This window comes from Mobula birostris, chromosome 21 (genome assembly GCF_030028105.1).
Source record: "Mobula birostris isolate sMobBir1 chromosome 21, sMobBir1.hap1, whole genome shotgun sequence".
NCBI lineage: Eukaryota > Metazoa > Chordata > Chondrichthyes > Myliobatiformes > Myliobatidae > Mobula > Mobula birostris.
The window spans coordinates 60,030,712-60,053,605 of NC_092390.1; the positions used below are offsets into that span (position 1 = coordinate 60,030,712).

Genomic DNA, 22,894 nt, shown 5'->3' on the forward strand with positions numbered 1-22,894 from the left:
CAGAATTCAACCAAAGTATTCTAGCACATTAGCAAAGTGACCTGCTTCAGCACTATGAAGTTTCACTGCAACCAGGGTTTCAGGTATCGAGGCTAATTCTTATGGTTAACACCACAGCAGTGTAGTAGTTGGCGTGACATTATTACAGCTCGGGACATTGGAGTTCAGGGTTTAATTCTGGCGCCGTCAGTAAGGGGCCTGTATTTACACGAAGAATCATGTGGATTTCCTCTGGGTGCTCCAGCTTTCCCCCCAGTCCAAAGACGTACCAGTTAGTAGGTTAAATTGTCATTGAAATTGTCCCATGATCAGTCAAGATATTGCCTGGGTACAACAGTCTTTCGGTCAACGTCTTCTGGATAGATCATGGAACCATATATTTCACTTCTTTCATGTCGTTTACATTTATTTTTCACCTTTGATGTGACTCTGGAACAGTTGGAGCCTGTGATTTGCTGTTTGCAGAATATTTGGGTGTTCCAGCGCTCTGCAGTCTCCGACAGAATTCCAGGAGGCAGAAACAGCACGCTCGAACCTCATGGCAGGCAGGCTGCAAGCCGATCTTTGACTCCATTTTGCAGATTATAGCTTCCATTGTTTGCCAATTAAAGTGATAAGGGGATTGAAACACCAAGGTGACAGCTGAAGCTTGGAGATCGGTTGGGTGCTTCAGGCTCTGCAGTCTCTGAGAGGATTCTGGGAGACAGAGACAGTGTGTGTGAACTTTGTGGTGAGAAGGCTGTGGGAGGGGGGCGCAAGCCATTGTTCGACTCCATTTCACCAATTAAAGCTCCCATTGTTCTCCGATTAAAGCAATGAGGGAGACTGAAGCTTCGAAGCGAATGCAGAGGGTGAGCACCAGCTGTCTGTCTTTTGATCGAACAGCTATGGAGAAGGAAAGGTCTATCACTGGGCCCAGAGAGTGCTGTCTGCGTTTTGGATGTGGACTCGGACTATAGACCTTTTCTTAGACTTCTTTTTAAACTGTGTTTTTCCCCCAATCTTTCTTGTTCTTTTGTGTGGAGAGGAGGGATTTAAGGGTTGATGTGCCCATTCCTGTTTTGTTCATTTTTGTGTGAGAAGGAGGGATTTGGGGGTTGAAGTGCCTATTCCATTTTTGTTTGGTATTTTTGTGCGGGGAGGGGGGATTTGGAGGTTGATGATCCTGTTGCCTTTCTTTTCTTTTTTGGTTTCATAGCTACATGGAGAAGAATAATTTCCAAGTTGTATACATTGATAATAATTGAACCTTTGGATTAGGCTAGGGTGAAATGGGCTGTTGGGCAGTGTGGCTCGATGGGCCACTGGGCCTGTCCTGCCCTGCATGTCTAAATAAAGAAACATAGCATAGAAGAACACAAAATAGCAAGAGGAGGCCAACAGAACCCTCAAACCAAACCTGCTAGTCAATGGGATCACGGCTGATCATTACTGGCCTCAACTCTTTTTGGTGCCAGTATCCCATTACTCAAATACTTAACCATCTCCATCTTAAACATATAGTATATTTAATAATCAGTTAATAATTTGGCCTTCACCAATTTAAAAATCAGTGTAGTCCAGAGAACCACTACTCTCAGAGGAGGGATATCGACACAATTTAGTTAGAAACACATCAGAATCAGGTTTATTATCACCGGCATGTGATGTGAAATTTGTTAACTTAGCAGCAACAGTTCAAAGCAATACATAACAAGAAAAAAACAAAATAATAATAATAAATAAATTACAGTATACTTATATTTAATAGATTAAAAGTTGTGCAAAAACAGAAATGCTATATATTATAAAAAAGTGAGGTAGTGTCCAAGGGTTTGATGTCCATTCAGGAATCGGATGGCAGAGGGGAAGAAGCTTTTCCTGAATCACTGAGTGTGTGCCTTCAGGCTTCTGTACCTCCTGCCTGATGGCAAAAGTGAGAAAAGGGCATGCACTGGGTTCTGGAGGTCCTTTCTGAGACATCGCTCCTTGAAGATGTCTTGGTTACTTTGTAGGCAAGATGGAGCTGACTTGGTTACTTTGTACCCAAGATGGAGCTGACTAAATCTACAACTCCCTGCAGCTTCTTTTAGTCCTGTGCAGTAGCCATCACCTCCATACCAGACAGTGATACAGCCTGTCAGAATGCTCTTCATGGTACATCTATAGAGGTTTTTGAGTGTATTTGTTGACGTAGCAAATCTCTTCAGACTCCTAATGAAGTATAGACGCTGTTTTGCCTTCTCTATAACTACATCAATATGTTGGGACCAGGTTAGATCCTCAGAGATCCTGACAAGCAGGAACTTGAAACTGCTCACTCTCTCCACTTTTGATCCCTCTATGAGGATTGGTATGTGTTCCTTCGTCTTAGCCTTTCAGAAGACTGCTATCAGCTCTTTTGTCTCACTGACATTGAGTGCCAGGTTGTTGCTGCGGCACCACTCCACTAAGGTGGCATATCTCACTCCTGTAGTTGTATTCTCGCTTTCAAAGCGGGCACAGAAAGTGTTGAGTTCATCACTGCCATTCATGCTATTGGGTTTCACTTTGTAGGAAGTAATGTCTTGCAAGCCCTGCTAGAGTTGTTGTGCATCCAATGTCACCCCCAACTTCATTCAAAATTGTCTCTTCGCCCTGGAAATAGCCCTCCACAACTCATACCTGGTTTTCTGGTACAGGCCTAAGTTGCCAGACTTGAATGCCACAGATCTAGTCTTCAACAGATGACATACCTCCTGGTTCATCCACAGCTTTTGGTTTGGGAATGTACAGAAAGTCTTTGTACGCACACACTTGTCCACACAAGTTTTAATGAAGGTGGTAACAACTGTAGCGTACTCATCCAGGTTTGAAGATGAATCCCTGAATATAGTCCAGTCCATCAATTCAAAGCAATTCTGTAAGTGATCCTGCGCTTCCCCTGTCCATACCTTCTTAATCCTCACTACTGGTGCTGCAGTCTTCAGTCTCTGCCAATACTCAGGGAGTAGAAGTACAGCCAGGTGATCAGACTTCCTGAAGTGAGGGTGTGTAATAGCACGGTAGGCATTCTTGATGGTGGTGTAGCGCACACATACATATATACAGATATACCTTGATAATAAATTTACTTTGAATTTTGAAATAACTGTGCCCTAACTTTGCAAATACGTCCCCTTCTTTGTGACTCTCCACAAGAGAAAACATCTCAATTCCTAGGATTTTATATATTTCAGTACCAGCACCTCTCATTCCTCTTAGCTCCAACATTTCTCAAAGGTTTTGTTTCCCACTTCCCCCAGAATTCACACATGTAACATGTTATCTTACTTGCATATGGAGCAGACGAAGCACTTGGGGTGATAGGTTTTCCCTAGTGCTGTCACTACTTCCCCTTCAACGAACTCTCCACAGCCTTGGCACCGGGTTCCATACATGCGCTGATAGTCTAGGGAGCAAAGGTAATCACTGTTCTTCATGAAAAATCCACCCTTGGCCAGGTCACAGCCACAAACTGAGGACAAAATGCAAATAAAAGTAACGTTAGATGAGTGATCCTCAATCAACAACTTCACACTAACAAAGCCTTACGTACTCATCAGTAATCAGGCAGCCATCTCCTCAGCTTCTCACCAAGGAGAGAAGAGAACAGCTGCTTCTCAGAATTGAGAGATAACCACAAACCACAGAACAACTTGTAAGACTTGATGCTCAGTGGCATATTTCCTTAGCTCTTGGCCATCTACCGTACCAGTTAGAGTCAGAGAGTCAGGAAAGTACAGCACAGAAACAGACCCTTCAGCCCATCTAGTCTGTGCCAAACCATTTAAACTGGCTACTCCCATGAGCTGTCATGCACCACTTGAGCTGGCAGCTCATTCCACACTTTCACAATCTTCTGAGTGAAGTAGCTTTTCCTCATGTTCCCTTTAAGCTTTTCACCTTTCACCCTTAACCCATGACCTCTAGTGGAAGTCCTACCCAACCTCAGTTGTGAAATGTGATACTCATTATACTTTCATTAGTTTTTGCGGATTATGCTAAGATGCAAATTACTAACATGGGCATAATACCCAACTATTCATATTCTGAGCAAAACTTACATTTTAGCTTCACAAATTGCTGTTGCCAAACAGTCTTTATTCAGGCCCAAATCACATCTCTATGACTACAGTGAAACTCCACCCAGCAGTTCTTGAATACATGTTCCTGCATATATCAACTTGTTAACCTTTAACCCAGAGTGAGTTTACAAAGCATTTCTAGCATACTAGCAAACATTTATCCACTGAAGGTCATTGGGAAAATTCCATCTTCAACCTGCTCATTGTAAAGTTAAAGATGATAGAACACATGCTCTCGCTCTCTGTCCAGTACCTATAGGTCATTCAGTTGTTTCCCAAATTGTCTACTCTTCCCCGGTATCTATTTGTCTCTGCCCCAGAAACTGGGGGAATTGGTTGCCCACCTCATGCCTCAGTTTCTCTACAAATACTTTCTCTGAAACAAATATTAAACAAGGCAACAGGTGCAGAATGGGGATTTTTCTTGAGATTCAGATCTAAAAATACTCCCAGCTACTTTGCTCATCCCACGTGGAGGCATGTGGCGTACTTGCAGAGCACCAGCTTGATCACTTCCAGAACCACGTACTGAGAAGTTCAGCTAGACAGAGAACACCAGAGAGTCGGAATTTTCTTCATTACCATCTGAACATCTTCAAGCAATGTGTACGAACAACACCGCCATTTACTATGAAGAGGCAGATGTTCAGCATGACGATCTGTAGCTTGACACCTGATGCTGATGATGCAATCTCCAAGATACAGCTACACACATGGCCCAAAAGCCACTGCCTCTACTTTAGGAAGACTTCCCTCGTACCTTGGGTGCTAAATATTCTTCAGTGCACATTTAATCATTAGAATCATCAAGGTTGGCTTCTAACTGGCATGACCAAGTCAATCACTAAATATGTCACAAGAGACAGGAGCAACATGATAAGTACTGCACAAAAACAATTTATTTTTATTCTTTGCTTCCACATCACCAGGTTAAGGAATAGTTATTACCCCTCAACCATCAGGCTCTTGAACCAGAGGGGATAATTTTACTCAACTTCACTCACCCCATTGCTGAACTGTCCCCACAACCTATGATTCACTTTCAAGGACTCTTCATCTCAAGGTCTCAATATATTTTGCTTATTTAATTATTATTATTATTATTTTTCCCCTTTCTTTTTGTATTTGCACAGTTTGTTATCTTTTGAACATTAGTTACCTTCTCCATCCTGTTGGGTGCGGTATTTCATTTGAGTTTCTTGTATTTACTGTGTATGCCCACAAGAAAATGAATCTCAAGGTCATTTATGGTGACATATATGTACTTTGATAATAAATTTACTTTGAACACCTTTAAAGTAATCAACCCATTGATTGCTCCGAAGTGATTTGAGTGACAATTGTCTATTTTTCTTCCTTTCCATTTGGGAAAATTTCCTCATTTATCTTTTACTTTTAAGCCCTGAAAAATTATTTAAAAGGAGATCTGAAGAAACATGCAGTGAACTTCCAAAGCTTTATCAAAATTTTAGCATTTAGACCATAAAACCATAAGGTATAGGAGCTGAATGAGGCCATTTGGCCCATTGAGTCAGATCCACCATTTCATCATGGCTGATCCAATTTTTCTCTCAGCCCCAATCTCCTGCCTTCTCCCTGTATCCCTTCATACCCCGACCAATCACCATCTATCAACCTCCACCTTAAAGATACATTAAGACTTGGCCTCCACAGCTGCTTGTGGCAAAGAACTCACACAGAGAGTGGTGAATCTGTGGAATTCTCTGCCACAGGAAACAGTTGAGGCCAGTTCATTGGCTATATTTAAGAGGGAGTTAGATATGGCCCTTGTGGCTACGGGGGTCAGGGGGTATGGAGGGAAGGCTGGGGCGGGGTTCTGAGTTGGATGATCAGCCATGATCATAATAAATGACGGTGCAGGCTCGAAGGGCCAAATGGCCTACTCCTGCACCTATTTTCTATGTATGTTTCTATTTTCTAACTCCACAGATTCATTACTCTCTGGAGAAAGAAATTCCTCCTCAACTGTTCTAAAAGGACACCCCTCTATTTTGAGTCTGTGCCCTCTGGTCTTAGACTCTCCCACCATAGGAAACGTCCTCTCCATATCCACTCTAACAAGGCCTTTCACCATTCAATAGCTTTCAATTAGGACACTCCTCATTCTTCTGAATTCCAGTGAATACAAGCTGAGAGCCATCAAACACTCTTCATATGAAAATCCATTCAATCCTGGAATCATTTTTGTGAACCCACTTTGAACCCTCTCCAGTTTCAGCATATCCTTTGTAAGATAAGGTGCCCAAATCTGCTCACAATACTCCAATTGAGGCCTCACCAATGCTTTATGAAGTCTTAACATTACATCCTTGCTTTTATGTTCTAGTCATCTTGAAATGAGTGCTAACATTGCACTTGCCTTCCTCACCACAGACTCAACCTGCAAATTAACCTTTAGGGAATCCTGCACAAGGATTCCCAAGTCCCTTTGCACTTCAGTTTTTTGGTATTTTCCTCTTCATTTAGAAAATATTCAACCTTTAATTTTTTTCTACCAAAGTGCATGACTATACTATTCCCAACACTGTATTCCATCTGCCATTTCTTTGCCCATTCTCCTAATTTGTAGCCATTCTATTTCTCAAAACTACCTGTCCCTCCACCTATCTTCATATCATTTGCACACTTTGCAACAAAGCCATCAATTCCATCTTCCAAATCGTTTACATATAACATAAAAAGAATTGATCCTAACACAGACCCCTGTGGAACACCACTAGTCACTGGCAGCCAGCCAGAAAAGGCTCCCTTTACTCTCACACTTTGCCTCCCGCCTTATCCATGCTAGAATCTTTCCTGTAATACTATGGACTCATAGCTTGTTAAACAGCCTCATGTGTGGTGCCTTGTCAAAGGCCTTCAGAAAATCCAAGTACACATCAACTGATTCTCCTTTGTCTATCCTGCTTGTTATTTCTTCAAAGAATTCCAACAGATTTGTCAGGCAAGATTTTCCCTTGAGGAAACCACGCTGACTACACTCTACTTTATCACATGCCTCCAAGTACCCAGAGATCTCATATTTAATAACCGACTCCAACGCCTTCCCGACCACTGAAGTCAGACAACAGGACTATAGTTGATGCACTATCAATAACTCCAAAAGACTGGAAGTAGAGTAAATACTGAAGTGCTTTTATTAACAGTAAATGGACCAACGTCCATGCTGAATATCTGTCTTGGACTGAGGGAGGAGCAGTGACACAATCGCCTTTATTCGGGGTCTGTGGGAGGAGCCACAGGAGCAGTCAGCAGAGGGGCGTGTCCAGACAGGTAACCCAGTTACAACCTATATATATGGTTTACCACAATAGTTGTCTTTCTTCTGCCTTTCTCCCTTCTTGAAGAATGGAGTGACATTTGTAATTTTCCAGTCTTCCGGAACCACTCCAGAATCTAGTGACCCTCGAATGAACATTACTAATGCCTCCACAATCTCTTCAGCCACCACTTTCATGACGCTGAGGCGTACACCACCTAGTGACTTATCTATCTTCAGACCTTTCAGTTTCCCGAGAACCTTCTCTCTAGTTATGGTAACTTCACACACTTCATGACTAGCACCATACTGCTAGTGTCTTCCACAGTGAAGACTGACGCTAAATACTTTTTCAGTTCATCTGCCATTTCATTGTCCCCCATTACCACCTCTGCAGCATCGTTTTCCAACGGTCGGATACCCACTCTCGTCTCTCTTTATTTTTACTTTTTCCTCTTGGGTAAAGGATGAAACAATTCGAGACAAAAGATATCACAAATAATTGAATGTCTTCAGATTCTGTAAGATGTTACTCTGTAGAATAATGCAACACTCATTTTATATGTTAATCTTTCAAGCTGTTCCCTCATTTTAAAACCTCAAGTCCATAAATAAAGATGCACTGCTCCCTCTAAACTGCGCAGGTACACAACCATGCAGTAACTGAAATGCTCCCATACACATAGCCTTCGTTGCTGCACACCTGGTATTGGATGCAGCTTGAAAAAATTTACAAAACATGAAAGATTTTCTTTGTCGTATTGTCTTTCATTACGCCCTTCAATTAATAAATAAAATCAACAGTATGTGATTTTTCAAATTTCATTCTAAATATTCATTGTATGCATATTACAAAAATAGTATTTAGAGTGCTGAGCAGTTTTTAGGCTGTGTAAAAATTTCTGCTCAGAGCTTTCGTTGGTCTGCGCAGCTGTAAAAATAAATTAGAAGGAACATTGTGAAGATGGCAGGTAATTTACTGCAGCTTTCCGAATAATATTTACAGGAAATGTGCAGACAGAAAGGGAATTTGGAGAAGGAAATGATTGAAGTCAATAGAGACTGGCAAGACGCATGCGACAAATATGCAAAACAATGCTTCTTACTGTTGTCTCTGGAGTCTGCTTATCAAATCAATTTGCTTCTTGAACTTTTTCCAGTGGAATCCATCCTGTATTTCTTTAACTGCATTGTTGTGAACAGCTTTTGTAATCTCACCACATTCAAGTAACACAACACAAGGTTGTCAATTTGGAAAGATGGGGCTGGGGCCATTTGAGTCAGTATGTTCTATGATTAGCCGAAAGGTATCAGGGGCATATTTTAGCTGCAATATTCTGCGTGCAACAGGATCGGATTTCTCACACGTTTATATCAGGTACTGACCTCCAAAACCCTTGCGAAATGCTGTTTTGCTTTCAGGAAATCACATGCAAGATGGTGGATAACCGCTTGTTGCTCTGTGACAATGTGAAGATCTGAATTTGCAAACACCTAACATAAATAGTGCTATCCAGCTGTTCGCGCTTGCTATGGTTAACTTACTCCAAATTGCTCTGCATTTGCAATGCGAAACTATGTTACTGGGCCACATATTTTCATCACTTCACAAATCATTTGTGTTGCTGTCTACTTGTTGTGCTATCAAGGATTCAACAACCATACACATATTACAAAGTTCACAGTAAATCTATTATCAAACAACATAGATGTCACCATATACAACTCAGACAGGCATTCACAGTAAATACAAGAAACACAATAGAAATCAGAGAAAGACCTCCCCCCAATAGGATGCATGGCCATGTTCCTGTCACTTATTAGCAAGTCTGTAGGAGCCATGCATCTATTTATTGCCTGTCTGTGTTGTACTTGTGATGTGCATCCTCACTCTGGGTGAAAGTAATTTGTCATGTGGGTTTGTACGGGCAGCACGTGACAGGTGGCGGTAAACATGAAACAAGTATAGTCACCTGTTCACCTGGTTTGGCAGTATAGAAAGGGGGTGAGTAGGGAGTGCATATTTTTCTTTGTTTGAATTTGATTCAATTACTTTTGCATGAAATACAGAAGAGTCGAATGATTTATTGTTGGTTTGTAATAAAGGATTAAACATACTTTTTCGACTTGGAATTCAGTTAGCTGGAAGCTCGTCAAACAGTACAATGCTTCCTCACTTCGCCTCTCAGTGACTTTTGGTTTGTTTTCAGGTAGTCGCTACAAAGACCTAAACTGGAGAAAATCTGCAGATGCTGGAAATCCAAAGTAACACACACAAAATGCTGGAGGAACACAGCGGGTCAGGCAGCATCTATGGAGATGAATAAACAGTCGATGTTTTGGGCTGAGACCCTTCTTCAGGACTGGAAAGGAAGGGAGAAGATGTCAAAATAAAAAAGTGAGGGGAGGGGAAGGACAATATCTAGAAGGTGACAGGTGAAGCCAGGTGGGCGGGAAAGATAACGGGCTGCAGAGGAAGGAATCTGATAGAAGAGGAGAACGGGCCATGGAAGAATGGAAAGGAGGAGAAGTAATAGACAGGTGGGAGGAGGTGAGAGGCAGAGTGGGGAATAGAAGAAGAAAAATCTTTATTCATACCATCAGTTCAAGGGCTTCCCAAACAGAATACAAGGTGTTGCTCCTCCATCCTGAGGATGGCTTCATCATGGCACAAGAGGAGGCCATGGACCGACATATCAGAACAGGAATGGGAATTGGAATGAGAATTAGAATGTTGGGCCCTGGGAATTTCTGCTTTTGGTGGATAGGGCAGAGATGTTCAATTAAGTGGCACCTCAACTCCCAATGGGTCTCACCAACACAGAGGATTCTTGTTCTTACTAACAAGAATGCTTTTAGTTAAAAAGATTCAGGTAGCAGTTCAGCAACCGTGAATACTGAAAAAATTGCCTGCTAAAAAGCTATGATTTTAAAAGTGCCTTTTTCAATCAGCAAGCTTGTTAGCTTGTCATTTTGGTGTAAATATTGCTGAGATTAAAAACTTACTTGACATTACACTCTCAGTCAACGGCTGGTGTAAATCAGTAATATTATGGTAACCCAGTACACACAAGAACCTTGCACAGCCAAGTTTTGTGGTGGATAATTACATGAAAATTGAAGCACAAATTTCAAAGGTAGCATATTTGTAGCTAAATACAAAAATCAGTTACAATCCAAGTGGATTTAAGGTTAGAGAGAAGAGATTTAATAGAAACCTGAGGGCCAACATTTCATCCACAGTGCAGTCGGTAGCTGAAAGAGGAAGTATTTGGATCAAACTCACTGGAATCAAGAGCAGTGTAGATTTATTGCAGTGATACAACGTCTACAAAATGCTGGAGGAACTCAGCAGGTCAGGTAGCATCTATGGAGATGAACAAACAGTCAATATTTTGGGTCCAGACTGATGAAGGGTCTGACCTGTGGGTTGCCCTGGATTTCCAGCATCTGCAGGATCTCTTGTGTTATAACATCTAACCAGGGTTTCTTAAATTCTGCAAGATAATGGGGTGGCATGGAAGTGTAGTGGTTGGCACAATGTTTTACAGTACAAGCGACACGGGTTCAATTCCCACCACTGTCTGTAAGGTTTTGTATGTTCTCCCCGTGACTGAGTGTGTTTCCTATGGGTGCTTTTGTTTCCTCCCACAGTCCAAAGACACACCAGTCTATAGGTTAATTGTTCATTGTAAATTGTTCTGTCATTAAACTGGGGGATTGTTGGGCAGTGTAGCTCAGAGCTGGAAGGGCCTATTCCACGCTGTGTCTCAATAACAGAAACCTCTCCAGCTCTGAGAATCTGTACACAGCTTTAATTACTATCGAAAGGAAAAAATCTTTATCTGTATTTAAAGCATTGTTTCTTCCTATTTTTAACTTTCTCTCCTCAACACATTTGGTTTACCTTATTACTTGGTTAGAACTCTTGGCTGCTCACTACTTATTCTTCAGTCAGTTTGGTTAAGGTGTGTGCAGCTGCGTCCTTTATTCACCTGGTTACTCGATGGAACACAGCACACTTGTTCTGCAATTTATGGTACAGTGAGAGAAAAGCAGCCACAAACTTCACTACGCAAACACGAGGAAATCTGCAGATGCTGGAAATTCAAGCAACACACATCAAAGTTGCTGGTGAACGCAGCAGGCCAGGCAGCATCTCTAGGAAGAGGTACAGTCGACATTTGGGGCTGAGACCCTTCGTCAGGACTAACTGAAAGAAGAGATAGTGAGAGGTTTGAAAGTGGGAGGGGGAGGGGGAGATCCAAAATGATAGGAGAAGACAGGAGGGTGAGTGATGGAGCCAAGAGCTGGAGGTTGGTTGGCAAAAGGGATATCCATGAAGTGTGTAAATATAGTAACTAAAGCACTTCATTGTGGACAATTCTGATTAATAACTCAAAGGTTTCAATTTTTCCTCCTTCCTTTCTAGTCCAGATGAAGTGACTCAGCCAAAAAACATAGCAGGTCAGGCAGCGTCTATGGAGAGGGATTCTCCATAGACTAATTCTAGACTATTTTATGTAAAGACAAGAGATTCTGCAGTTGCTGAAAATCCAGTTTCCCCCCCTTCCCCCCTTCGCCAGTCCCCCATTCTCTCTCTCTTCCCTCCCACTCCCATTCTCCCTCTCTCTCCCCCCAACACACACATATTTTATATATATGAGGGAGGAAGGGAGGGAAGGCGGGGGGGGGGGGGGGAAGTGGGGGAGACTGGATTTCCAGCAACTGCAGAATCTCTTGTCTTAACATTTTTTTTTACTGTGTGGTTTATCCCATATGCTTTTGGTGTATTATCTATCTGCCTATACTTTGTAAGTTAAACAGGGTTCTAAATAATCGGGTAGCAGGGTGGAGATGTGTCTCTATCAAAGGAGGTGTAAGGTGCTCCTTCCCTCCGCTAACCTGCGGGTCACCCTTGGGTAAGGTGAGTACCTGCTTAGCCCCCTGATCAGGGTCACGTGAAGCATGAGGTGCTGGATGGTCATATGAGCAGCCGGTGCATATCACAAGTCCTGGTTATGTGACCACTGACGCCAGGCAGACAATTTCTGAAGGAGGAGGAAATGGCAAAACACTTGTGTAGAAAAATTTGCCAAGAACAATCATGGTCATGGAAAGACCATGATCACCAATGTCATATGACACAGCACATAATGATGATGATGATGATAAATAATTTTATCTAAGAAAGGATGTGCTGACATCGGAGAGGGTCCAGAAGTTCACGAGAATTATTTTGAGAACGAAAGGGTTAACATATGAGGAGCATTTGATGGCTCTGGGCCTGTACTTGCTGGAGTTTAAAAAAATGAGGGGGGTGGGATCTCATTGAAACCTATTGAATATTGAAAGGCCGAGAAAGAGTAGACATGGAGAGGATGTTTCCTATAGTGGGGGAGTCTAGGATCTGAGGAAACAGCCTTAGAATAGAGGGACATCCATTTAGAACAGATGAGGGGGGATTTCTTTAACTGGAGGGTGGTGAACCTGTGGAATTCATTGCCACAGACAGCCGTGCAGGCCAAGTCATTAGGTATGTTTAAGGCAGAGGTTGATAGGTTCTTGATTAGTCAGGACGTTAAAGGTTACACAAAAAAGGCAGGAGAATGGGTTTGAGAGGAATACTGAATCAGTCATGATGAACAGTGGAGAAGACTCGAAGGGCTGAATGGCCTATTTCTGCTCCAATATTTTATGGTCTTATATAGGCAATGATCTCAGCTGTCAGGTAGAAAGAACTGGTCAAATGAGAGAAAAAACATTACATTGTTACACCGTTATTGTTATATTTTGTTACACGTATATTGTATTTTGTTTTACAAATGCATTCGATTTCTTCTACCCTGCAAACTAAAACATTCAGTAATTTGCTGATCTCCCATTGACCTCATCTACCAACAGATGTGATAACAGGAGCTAAGATTTCCTGAATTGCTTGAGGAAGTGAGTAGCTGTTGTAATGGGGGCGGCGGGGGGAAGGACATGGGCATAATCCATTGTCAGCAAGCAATTCTCAGAACTGAGGAGATGCTAATTCAAACTCAGTACTTTAGTATTGGTTCTGTAAGGTTGTCACAGCCAGGGAAGGTAGTGGGGATAAGCTCCCACTACCTATTAAATGTCCCAATGGCACGCAGCTCAAATGACCTCTGACAGTTCCTGGCCTTAACATGTGGCTCAGCTACTAAGCCAAATAGAATCGTTTCTACTGATAAAAGGTGCAAAGCGGGTTACTGGTGCCTTAAAACTAGTCACTTTGGTAGATGGGGCTCATCAGCCAAGGCTGGCAGCTCATCTAGGAGAAGGAAAACTCCGCTGCCTTGCGGAAGGTTTTGCGAGTGAACCGTGAGGAAAAATCTGGAGCTGGAGACCCTAAGACAATCCCATACTGAATTCAACGCTGACTGGGAACTCCTGTGATGCCAAACTGTATCGGTGTCTACCATTCCTTTGGGATCATGAGATGGGTGAAGGGGGGGAGCCTGCTGCATGGGCAATGGCTTGCCCTCCATAACATACTTCCCAACCAACTGATGAGAGGGCAGAGGTGAGTAGCCCACATGATTAAAAGATGTTCCCTCCCACAGGCCCTTCAGGAGCTCCAGATTTCGTCTCAGAAGTGAAACAAGAATAGTAATAAACATTAGTTTGGAATAAAATGGAGCTCACTGGAGAACTGATATTGTATTTGTTAAGCAGGGGCTGTGCACAATCCTGATTTGATGGAGACAGGCGTGAGAAGCACGGAGGAACATCTGGAGAAACTTCTGAAATGCCTACTTCGCTGCCACTGCTACTGTGCGATCGAGAATCTCCGGAGGGGAAGGCCCCAAATCCTTGGTTTTGCCTATTGCCTGTTGCCGGGGCCGGGGTCGAAGCACTCGGCAGAGATGGTGCTCGGTGCCGGAGGCTCAAAGTTTTCGGACGGACTCTGAGTCGGACTGTAGTCGGGTGCTTCCAGGGTGCTGCATCGGCAAGTTTGCGGCGCTGGCGGTTCATGGCAGGGAGAGTTTTTTTTCTTCTTTCTACCGTCTGCATGAGATGATGGGACTTTCGAGAGACTTTGAGACTTTCTTTTTTACCGTACCCATGCTCTGTTCTTTATCAAATTACAGTATTGCTTTGCACTGTTGTAACTGCATGTTATAATTATGTGTTTTTGTCAGTTTTTCAGTCTTGATTTGTCTTGTGTTTCTGTGATATCATTCTGGAGGAACATTGTATCATTTCTTAATGCTTGCATTACTAAATGACAATAAAAGAGGACTGCGTGTCCTCATAATCTAATCTAATCTAAACCTGGACACAGTGGTAATCCATTGTCCCATTATCCTCTGAATGATCCACATTGCCAGTCGGAGGGACTTCAGAACTTGCCCCATCACTGAAGTGTTCCCACAATCTATGGACTCACTTTCAAGGACTCTTCATCTTATCTTCTCAATGTTTATAGCTTTTTTTTCTTTTTGTATTTGCAGACTTTGTGTCTTTTGTTGAACACCTTTGATTCTATTATGGTTATCTTTCTATCATGGATTTATTCAGTATGCCCGCTAGAAAATGAATCTCAGGGTTTTTCATGGTGACATATCTGTAGTTTGATAATGAATTTACTTTGAACTTTAAACTTTGGAGAAGCCAGGCAGACTGCCCCCTCCGCAGCTGCAGTGAACAGTGATAGAGTAAATATTTAAAGAGGTATATTGGGAGGTCGGTTGAGGTGTGGGGTGGTAGACAGTTATGTCTGGTAGTGTGTGATAATCAAACAAGCTGACTGAACTGGTGACTGAATTTAGTGAGTTAGTTGAAATATACTAATTCAAGAAAACTTTACAAAAGATAACAAAGAACAATAGGAACAGGAGTTAAGACTTTCAGCTCTTCAAAAGTGCTCTACCTTTCAATAGAATCACTCTTGACAGAGTCATAGAGTGATACTGCTCAGAAACAGGCTCGTCAGCCCATCTGAAATAGTCCATGCCAAAGTCTTACTTTGCCTAGTCCCATCAACCTGCACCCGGACCACACCCCTCCATACCCCTCCCGTCCATGTCCCCGGAACACACCCCTCCATACCCCTCCCATCCATGACCTAATCCAAACGTCTCTTAAAGGCTGCAATCAAACTTGCGTCCACCACTTCCACTGGCAGCTCATTCCACACTCGCATCATCCTCTGAGTGAAATTCCATCTAAATATTTTACCTTTCACCCCTAACCTAAGGCCCCTAGTTCTAGACTCGCCCAATCTCAGTGGGAAAAGCATATCCCCCACATGATCACCTAGTTTGTCTTGTTCTCTGCCCGTACCCATCAATATCTTTCGTGGCTATAATAGCCAAATAGCGCTATTGGCACAAGTTCAAAGCCGACTTCGGGTGCTGAGTGAAGCCTGCACGTTCTCTCCCTGACTGCATGAGTTTTCTTGCACAGGTTCTGGATTTTGTTGCCTTGCATTCCAAAGTAAGTCAGTAAGTTAACTAGGACATAGGGTAAGATATCAATCTCAGTCTTACCCCATGACCTGATACTGTGACCCTTCTTTCGAGACACCCCAGCTAAGGGAAACACCGTCCTTGCATGCAGCCTGTTCAGCCCTGTAAAAATGTCATACAAAATCCATAATGTCTATTTTTTCTGCTTCTAATCATGTGATATACGAGTGGCGGGGTGGAAATATGTCTCTACCAAAGGAGGTGTAAGGTGCTCCTTCCCTCCACCAGCCTGCAGGTCACCCTTGGGCAAGGTGTAGCACCTGCTTAGCCCCCCCCCCCCCGCCGATCTAGGTTACGTGGGTGGGAGCAGGCGGTGGACGGTCGTATGAGCAGCCGGTGCATTTCACAAGTCCTGGTCATGCGACCACTAAAGACAGGCAATCTCTGGAGAGTATTGATAATGTCTGGGGTCACCCATCTTGTAAAGACACTGCCCAGAAGGCGGCAATGGCAAACCACTTCTGTAGAAAATTTTGCCAAGAACAATCATGATCATGAGACCATGATCACCCACATCATATGACACGGACCATAGTGATGATGGGGAATTATGTGATACAGGCTCTTATGGGAGCGGCAGCACTGTCCATCACAGAATTAGTCCTGAGCACATGTACAAGGAGTACCGCCACAAGATAGCAGTCTCCACCACGCAGGGCATGCTCTCTTGGGAAGTACAGGAACCTTAGGTCCCATACAACCAAGGTCAGTCATATTTGCAGAGAAATTACTTTAGCCAGAGGGTGGCAAATCTGTGAAATTTGTTGCCATGATCGGCTGTAGAGGCCAAGTCAATGGGTGCACTTAAGGCAGAGATAGATAGGTTCTCAATTAGCTAGGGCATCAAAGGGTATGGGGAGAAGGCAGGAAATGGGGATGACCTGGAAGAATTGGATCAGCCCACAATTGAATGGCGGAGCAGACTTGATGGGCTGAATGGCCTACTTCTGCTTCTATATATTGTGGTCTTATTCCTTCAACCATCAGGTTCCTGAACCAGTGTGGATAACTTCATTCACTTCAATACTGAAATGATTCCACAACCTATGGACTCACTTTCAAGGACTCGACAACTCATGTTCTCAATATTATTTATTACTAATTCATTTATTATTAGTATTTTATTTTTTGTACTCATACTATATGTCTTCTGTTGTACTTTGGTTGTTTGCCTTTGTGTGTAGCTTTTCATTGATTCTATTGTGTTTCTTTGTATCTACAGTGAAGGCCCACAAGAAAAAGAATCTCAGGGTAGTAAATGGTGATACATATGTAGTTTGATAATAAATTTACTTTGAACTTTGATTGTAGAGATGGTAGATTTACAGCTAACAGACATGCATCATACAGATCACAATCTGAACCTTATTTTGGTTTTTGGTCACAGTAAAACTCCTGACAAGCAACCAAAAAAAAGTCAGCAAACTGCAATACTCCAACATTTAACCTAGAAAGCTACCCAGTAAAAGAATATCATTTCATACATAAAATCTCTCAAACTAAATGATTTTAATGTTTGTGTTTGAAATGTGTGTTAATGCACTGTGCAAACTATTTGAAGTGCAGCAACAGGTCTTTTGTTCACCAATATCTGGAGGAGAAATTCTGCTGAAGTACAGTACCATAATAAACAGTGTCCAGGAAATGTGAATACACTTTACCTAATTCGTTATCTGTGACGGTGTTCAAACTCTATGACCTGCCTTTTGTTTCCCCAACACTGGAAAACATTGCCAGGGTAGCTGTACAGGCAGGTCCAACTGCACTAATATATAAAAGGAAGTGGACAAATCATGGGCTTTATCATTGATACCTTGGTGGTAAATACCATGTTATTTACCAGTCTGTAGCCAACCTGTAGCAATGCCCTATATTTCATCTGAGCAGCATCCAACCTGATGGCATGAACACTGATTTCTCGAACTTCTGGTAATTACCCCCTCCCCTTCACCATTCCCCATTCCTGTTTCCCTCTCTCACCTTATTTCCTTACCTGCCCCTCTCCTCCCTCTGGTGTTCCTCCTCCTCCTCCCCTTTCTTCCATGGTCTTCTGTCCTCTCCTATCAAATTTCCCCTTCTCCTGCCCTTAACCTCTTTCATCTATCAGCTTCCCAGCTCTTCACTTCACCCCATCCCCTTTTCCTTGTTTCACCCATCACCTGCCACCTTGTACTTCTTCCTCTCCTCCCACCCACACTTCTCACTCTGACTTCTCCCCTTCCTTTTCAGTCCTGAAGAAGGGTCTCGGCCTGAAACGTCGACTGTGCTCTTTTCCATAGGTGCCACCTGGCCTGCTGAGTTCCTCCAGCATTTTGTGTGTGTTGCACTAGTGCTATATTCTGGGAAGCACTGAAATAGAAACTGATTTCCACTGATTTGTCATCTAAAGGCAATCTGGGAATTTATCAGCGGAAATGGATAGCTGTTCAGTTTATTGATGTTGGAGTGCAGCCAAAATACTTTATCGCGCATAGTTTTTTTAAAACCCTTGGATAATAATTGCTCTGAGATTTATTGCCCATTAATTCCAAGATTAAGTCTCAAAAAATCCATATGGTTAATTAGGAAAATGACCCGCTTTGGCTCAAGACCACAAAAAAACAATTTCTTAAGTAATTTGTGGCAGTGATGTATTCAATCAGCAGCATGGATCGTGTGTACAAATCAAAGACTAGAAAGATTATCTATAGGAAAAGACTGTCTTGGTTTTTCCGAGCTCAAATCCTGAAGGTCACCTTTGAGCATCAGTATGTTAATCAGCGTCAGGTTATTTGTATCAATATGACATTCCTTCCGTACCTCAGTCGCCCCAGTCACGAGTACAAGTGCAGGTGTGCAGATAAGACACCGACTGGTAAGTAACGCAAGCCACATGGAACATAATAAATTAGTCCAATACCATACAAAGTCAATTCCAAGTAAAACATCAAATCAGCAAATTGCATGCATTAATAAAATTCACATCCCAAAGAGATTTGGATTTGTGCATTTCTGATCTGTGGAACAGATAATATGCACGTGCAAAGAGGATATAACCAGATTTTACAAAAGAATAATTCAATCTTAGCAAGGTTTAAATAATTGATCTGATTAACTCATTATCTTTTACAATTGGATCACGCAAATCGCACGTGCCTCCATCCAAATCTTGTTTCGTAGTAATGGTATTCTGGCACACAGATGCTTCAATCCATTTCCAAATGCATTTACATATTTACATAGTTGGGAAGTGCATCTTTCATCTGGAATCTTTCTAATCTTCAGTAAAATATTTTATTTCTTGTATTAATCAGAGAATAAGGCAAATCATTTACTTGCTCAACTAATGCCAAGCAGCTCAAGAGTCTGATCATTTCCAATTGCACCAGATGAAACAATGAAACTACATTAACAAATGTGGGAAAACTGTTGGAAAAGCAACATATAAAATCCGGTTATAAAACCTGCCAGATGAAAACAATAATCAGAAAGATCTACTGGGAACCTGCCGTCCCTCCCAAATTTCCAGTGGAATATTTGGCCACAATCTATTCTATTTCAGAAGGAGTTTCAGTCACAGTCAGAAGCTGAAGGATTCACCAGTCCAATAACCAAATTTCACACTCCGTACAGTTTCAGGTTCCTCGCTTCCTCCACCCAGTTTCACATTGTTTTCTTCCCCTTCCCAGTTGTTACCTCTCCCCAGAGGGGTCACAGCTCTCAGCAGCTGCCGCCAAGCTCTATGGAAAAGCTGGTCTTTCACTAAAATGATTTTACTTAATATGAGGCAGAAAATATCAGAGATTCTGAAAATTAAACGCAAAGCAAAAAGATGCTGCATTTATCTTGGTAATCAATCAGCGTCCGTATAGAAATAGAATTAACAAGAAAATGGAGATTAAGCTCCTTCCAACATGACACAAATCAAAAGTACCTTGTCATACTATACGCCTTCTGCACAACAACAGCAGAATTGCTAATGTTGAGCTGCTGCATACAACATCCAAGATAAGAACTCCTCAAAGGCAGGAGTGTTGGAAAAACACAAGTCCTGACCTGCTCGAGCAATGACAGAACTGTACCTACTTACAGTGCCCCATGAATCAGTCTAGGAGCCCTCAAGGGCATAATTATTAAAATTCAGGGTGTTTAGGACACCAAAAAGAAATGACCTTGTCAGGATTATTCACTGAAAATTGTGCCTGTATTTGGAGCAATACATACCTCCATTTTTTTTGCAATAATGTGAACAAGGTTCAACAATGAACCACAAAGGTGGTGATGCACAAGATGATAAAATCTGTCAAAAGGCTAAGCTTAAAGGACCTGGGGAGGAAAGAGACTGAAGAGGCAGCCAAAGATCCCATGCACTTGGCAGCTTAAAGAAGAACGGGTAAGACAAGGGAACACAAACCAATCCTCACAGAGGGATCAGGGAGTGGAGAAAGTCAGCAATTTCAAATTCCTGGGTGTCAAGATCTCTGAGGATCAGACCTGGTCCCAACATATCAATCAGGCTATAAAGAAGGCAAGACAACAGCTATATTTCATTAGGAGTTTGAAGAGATTTAGCTTGTCACCTAAAATACTTAAAAAATTCTGTAGATGTACCGTGGAGAGCATTCTGACAGGCTGCGTTACTGTCTGGATGAGGTGGGGCGGGGCGAGGGGAAGGTGCTATCATACAAGACCAAAAGAAGCTACAGAAAGTTGTAAATTAGTCAGCTCCGTTATGGGTACTAGCCTCCGCAACATTCAAGACATCTTCAAGGAGCAGTGCCTCAGTAAGGCAATGTTCATTATTAAGGATCTCCAGCACCCAGGGTGAAGCACCTTCAATTACTCCAAAAGACTGAGGTTTGGTAAAATACTGAAAGGCTTTTATTCGCAGTACAATACGACCTCCACAGTGAGTGTCTGCCCCTGGACTGAGGGGGAGGGGCAAGGCAAACACCTTTATACAGGACTCTGTGGGAGGAGCCACAGGGGCAGTCAGCAGAGGTGTGTGTCCAGACAGTTAACCGAGTTACAACATATATACATGGTTTACCACACAGGGCATGCCCTCTTCTCATTGTTACCATCAGGAAGGAGGTACAGAAGCCTGAAGGCACACACTCACCGATTCAGGAACAGCTTCTTCCCCTCTGCCATCTGATTCCTGAATGGACACCGAACCTTTGAATGCTACTTTAATTTTTTTAAATATATATTCCTTCTGTTTTTGCACTATTTTTAATCTATTTAATATACACAATTGATTTACTTATTTATTCTTTCTATATTATGTATTGCATTGAACTGCTGCTGCTAAGTCAACAAATTTCCCGACACATGCCGGTGATAATAAATCTGATTCATATTCATCAATATTATCATCATCACCATCATTATGTGCCATGTCGAATGACATCATTATTATGTGCCATGTTGTATGACATCATTATGATGTGCTGTATCGTATGATGTGGGAGATCATGGTCTATGCATGACCATGATTATTTTTGCCTATTTTTTCTACAGAAGTAGTTTGCCATTGCTTTCTTCTGGGCAGTGTCTTTACAAGACGGGTGACCCCAGCCATGATCAGTACTGCTCAGAGGTTGTCTGCCTGGCGTCAGTGGTTGCATAACCAGGACTTGTGATCTTCACCGGCTGCTCATATGATCATCCACCACCTGCTCCCATGGCTTCATACGACCCTGTTCAGGGAGGGTGGGTGTGGGGCTAAGCAGGTGCTACACCTTGCCCAAGGGTGTCCCGCAGGGAAGCAGTGCCTTACACTTCCCTTGATAGAGGTGAATCTCCAACTCCACCACTATCAGATAAGAGTGGAGCAATTAAAGTTGAGAGTATGGGGTGGGATGAAATATCTCAATAGATTGTTGGGCTGTGAATTGCAAACATGGGGAGAGAAGCTACAGAGGGATTTGAAAGCAAAGCCAGGAATGTTTAAATTATGACATTACTTAATTAGGTCACCAAGCACAGGATTAATGCATGAATAGGACAGTCAAACAACTTAATGAACACATTTTCTACATGATACTTGTTTGAATACAGATGGGATAAAGCAAAAATTTGTGAAGGGAATGACGACCTCATACTGAGTCAGCAGATGGCACAAGGCATCAATCCAACCTTCAAGCCAAGACAAACAAAACCATGGAAGTCAATATTTCTGCTCTGCTAGAGGCAGAGCTGTGGGAAATAAAATGTAACATTTGCACATTAGTCCATTATCACTTCCACTTACATCGGCATCAGAAGTGACACAATGGGCTGTGTATTCTATTGCTAATATTTAAACTAGGCAACATGTTAAAACCATCTGTACTAAAGGCATATGTTAACCTGATGTTGTTTACAATATTATGAAAGAGGTATTTATAAGCAGAATCTTGGTGTTTCCATTTCTAACATCCAGCTTCTTTCTACAAATAGGTGTAGTTATTCCCAAATGTAAAAGTCAAGTATTCCACTGGGATAAGGGGTGCTGATTTTGGACAAAGTCTGAAAAGGAGTGACTCACATGTAAGGAACGGGAAAGGACTGACGCATTGGATGTCGAGAGGCTGTTTTGTTGGGCTGGAGTACCCGGAAGTGGTGGGGTTTGCTGTGCATTTAATATTTTAGTAATGTGTGTGCGTGTGTGTGTGTGTGTGTGTGTGTGTGTGTGTGTGTGTGTGTGTGTGTGTGTGTGTGTGTTGATTCAGCATTCTTGCTCGTTTAAATAATTCATTATGGGTTAAATGTATAAATATATGAATTTCATACATCATCACGCTATCAGGTGATACGTACATATGGAAACTCAAAGTTAGACCTGTGTTTCCGACTCCCGTGTCTTCCTTTGAATTACTCCTATGTTTTGAAGTTACAAAACATAACAGGGTCAGCCACAGAATCCGGGTTCAGTCCTCCGAATGAGGAGAGGGAACATTCGCTTACCAATATAGCCGTGAATCCTTGTACTTCTCCAGCCCAGAGGCCTGTGAGGAGTTGTTCAGTACACTCAGAGATCCATGCACTTTTGCACGTTGTGGAATTCA

At 42.3% G+C, this 22,894-nt stretch overlaps 1 protein-coding gene across 1 annotated transcript in view; it reads right to left on the reverse strand.

Annotated features, from left to right (window-relative positions):
• Window positions 1–22,894, reverse strand: part of ablim1b (actin binding LIM protein 1b) — a 279,078-nt gene that overhangs the window by 196,136 nt on the left and 60,048 nt on the right. The window contains exon 3 of the mRNA XM_072239588.1: window positions 3,292–3,475. Coding sequence (XP_072095689.1) covers window positions 3,292–3,475 — 184 coding nt within the window. The remainder of the gene's footprint in view (window positions 1–3,291; window positions 3,476–22,894) is intronic.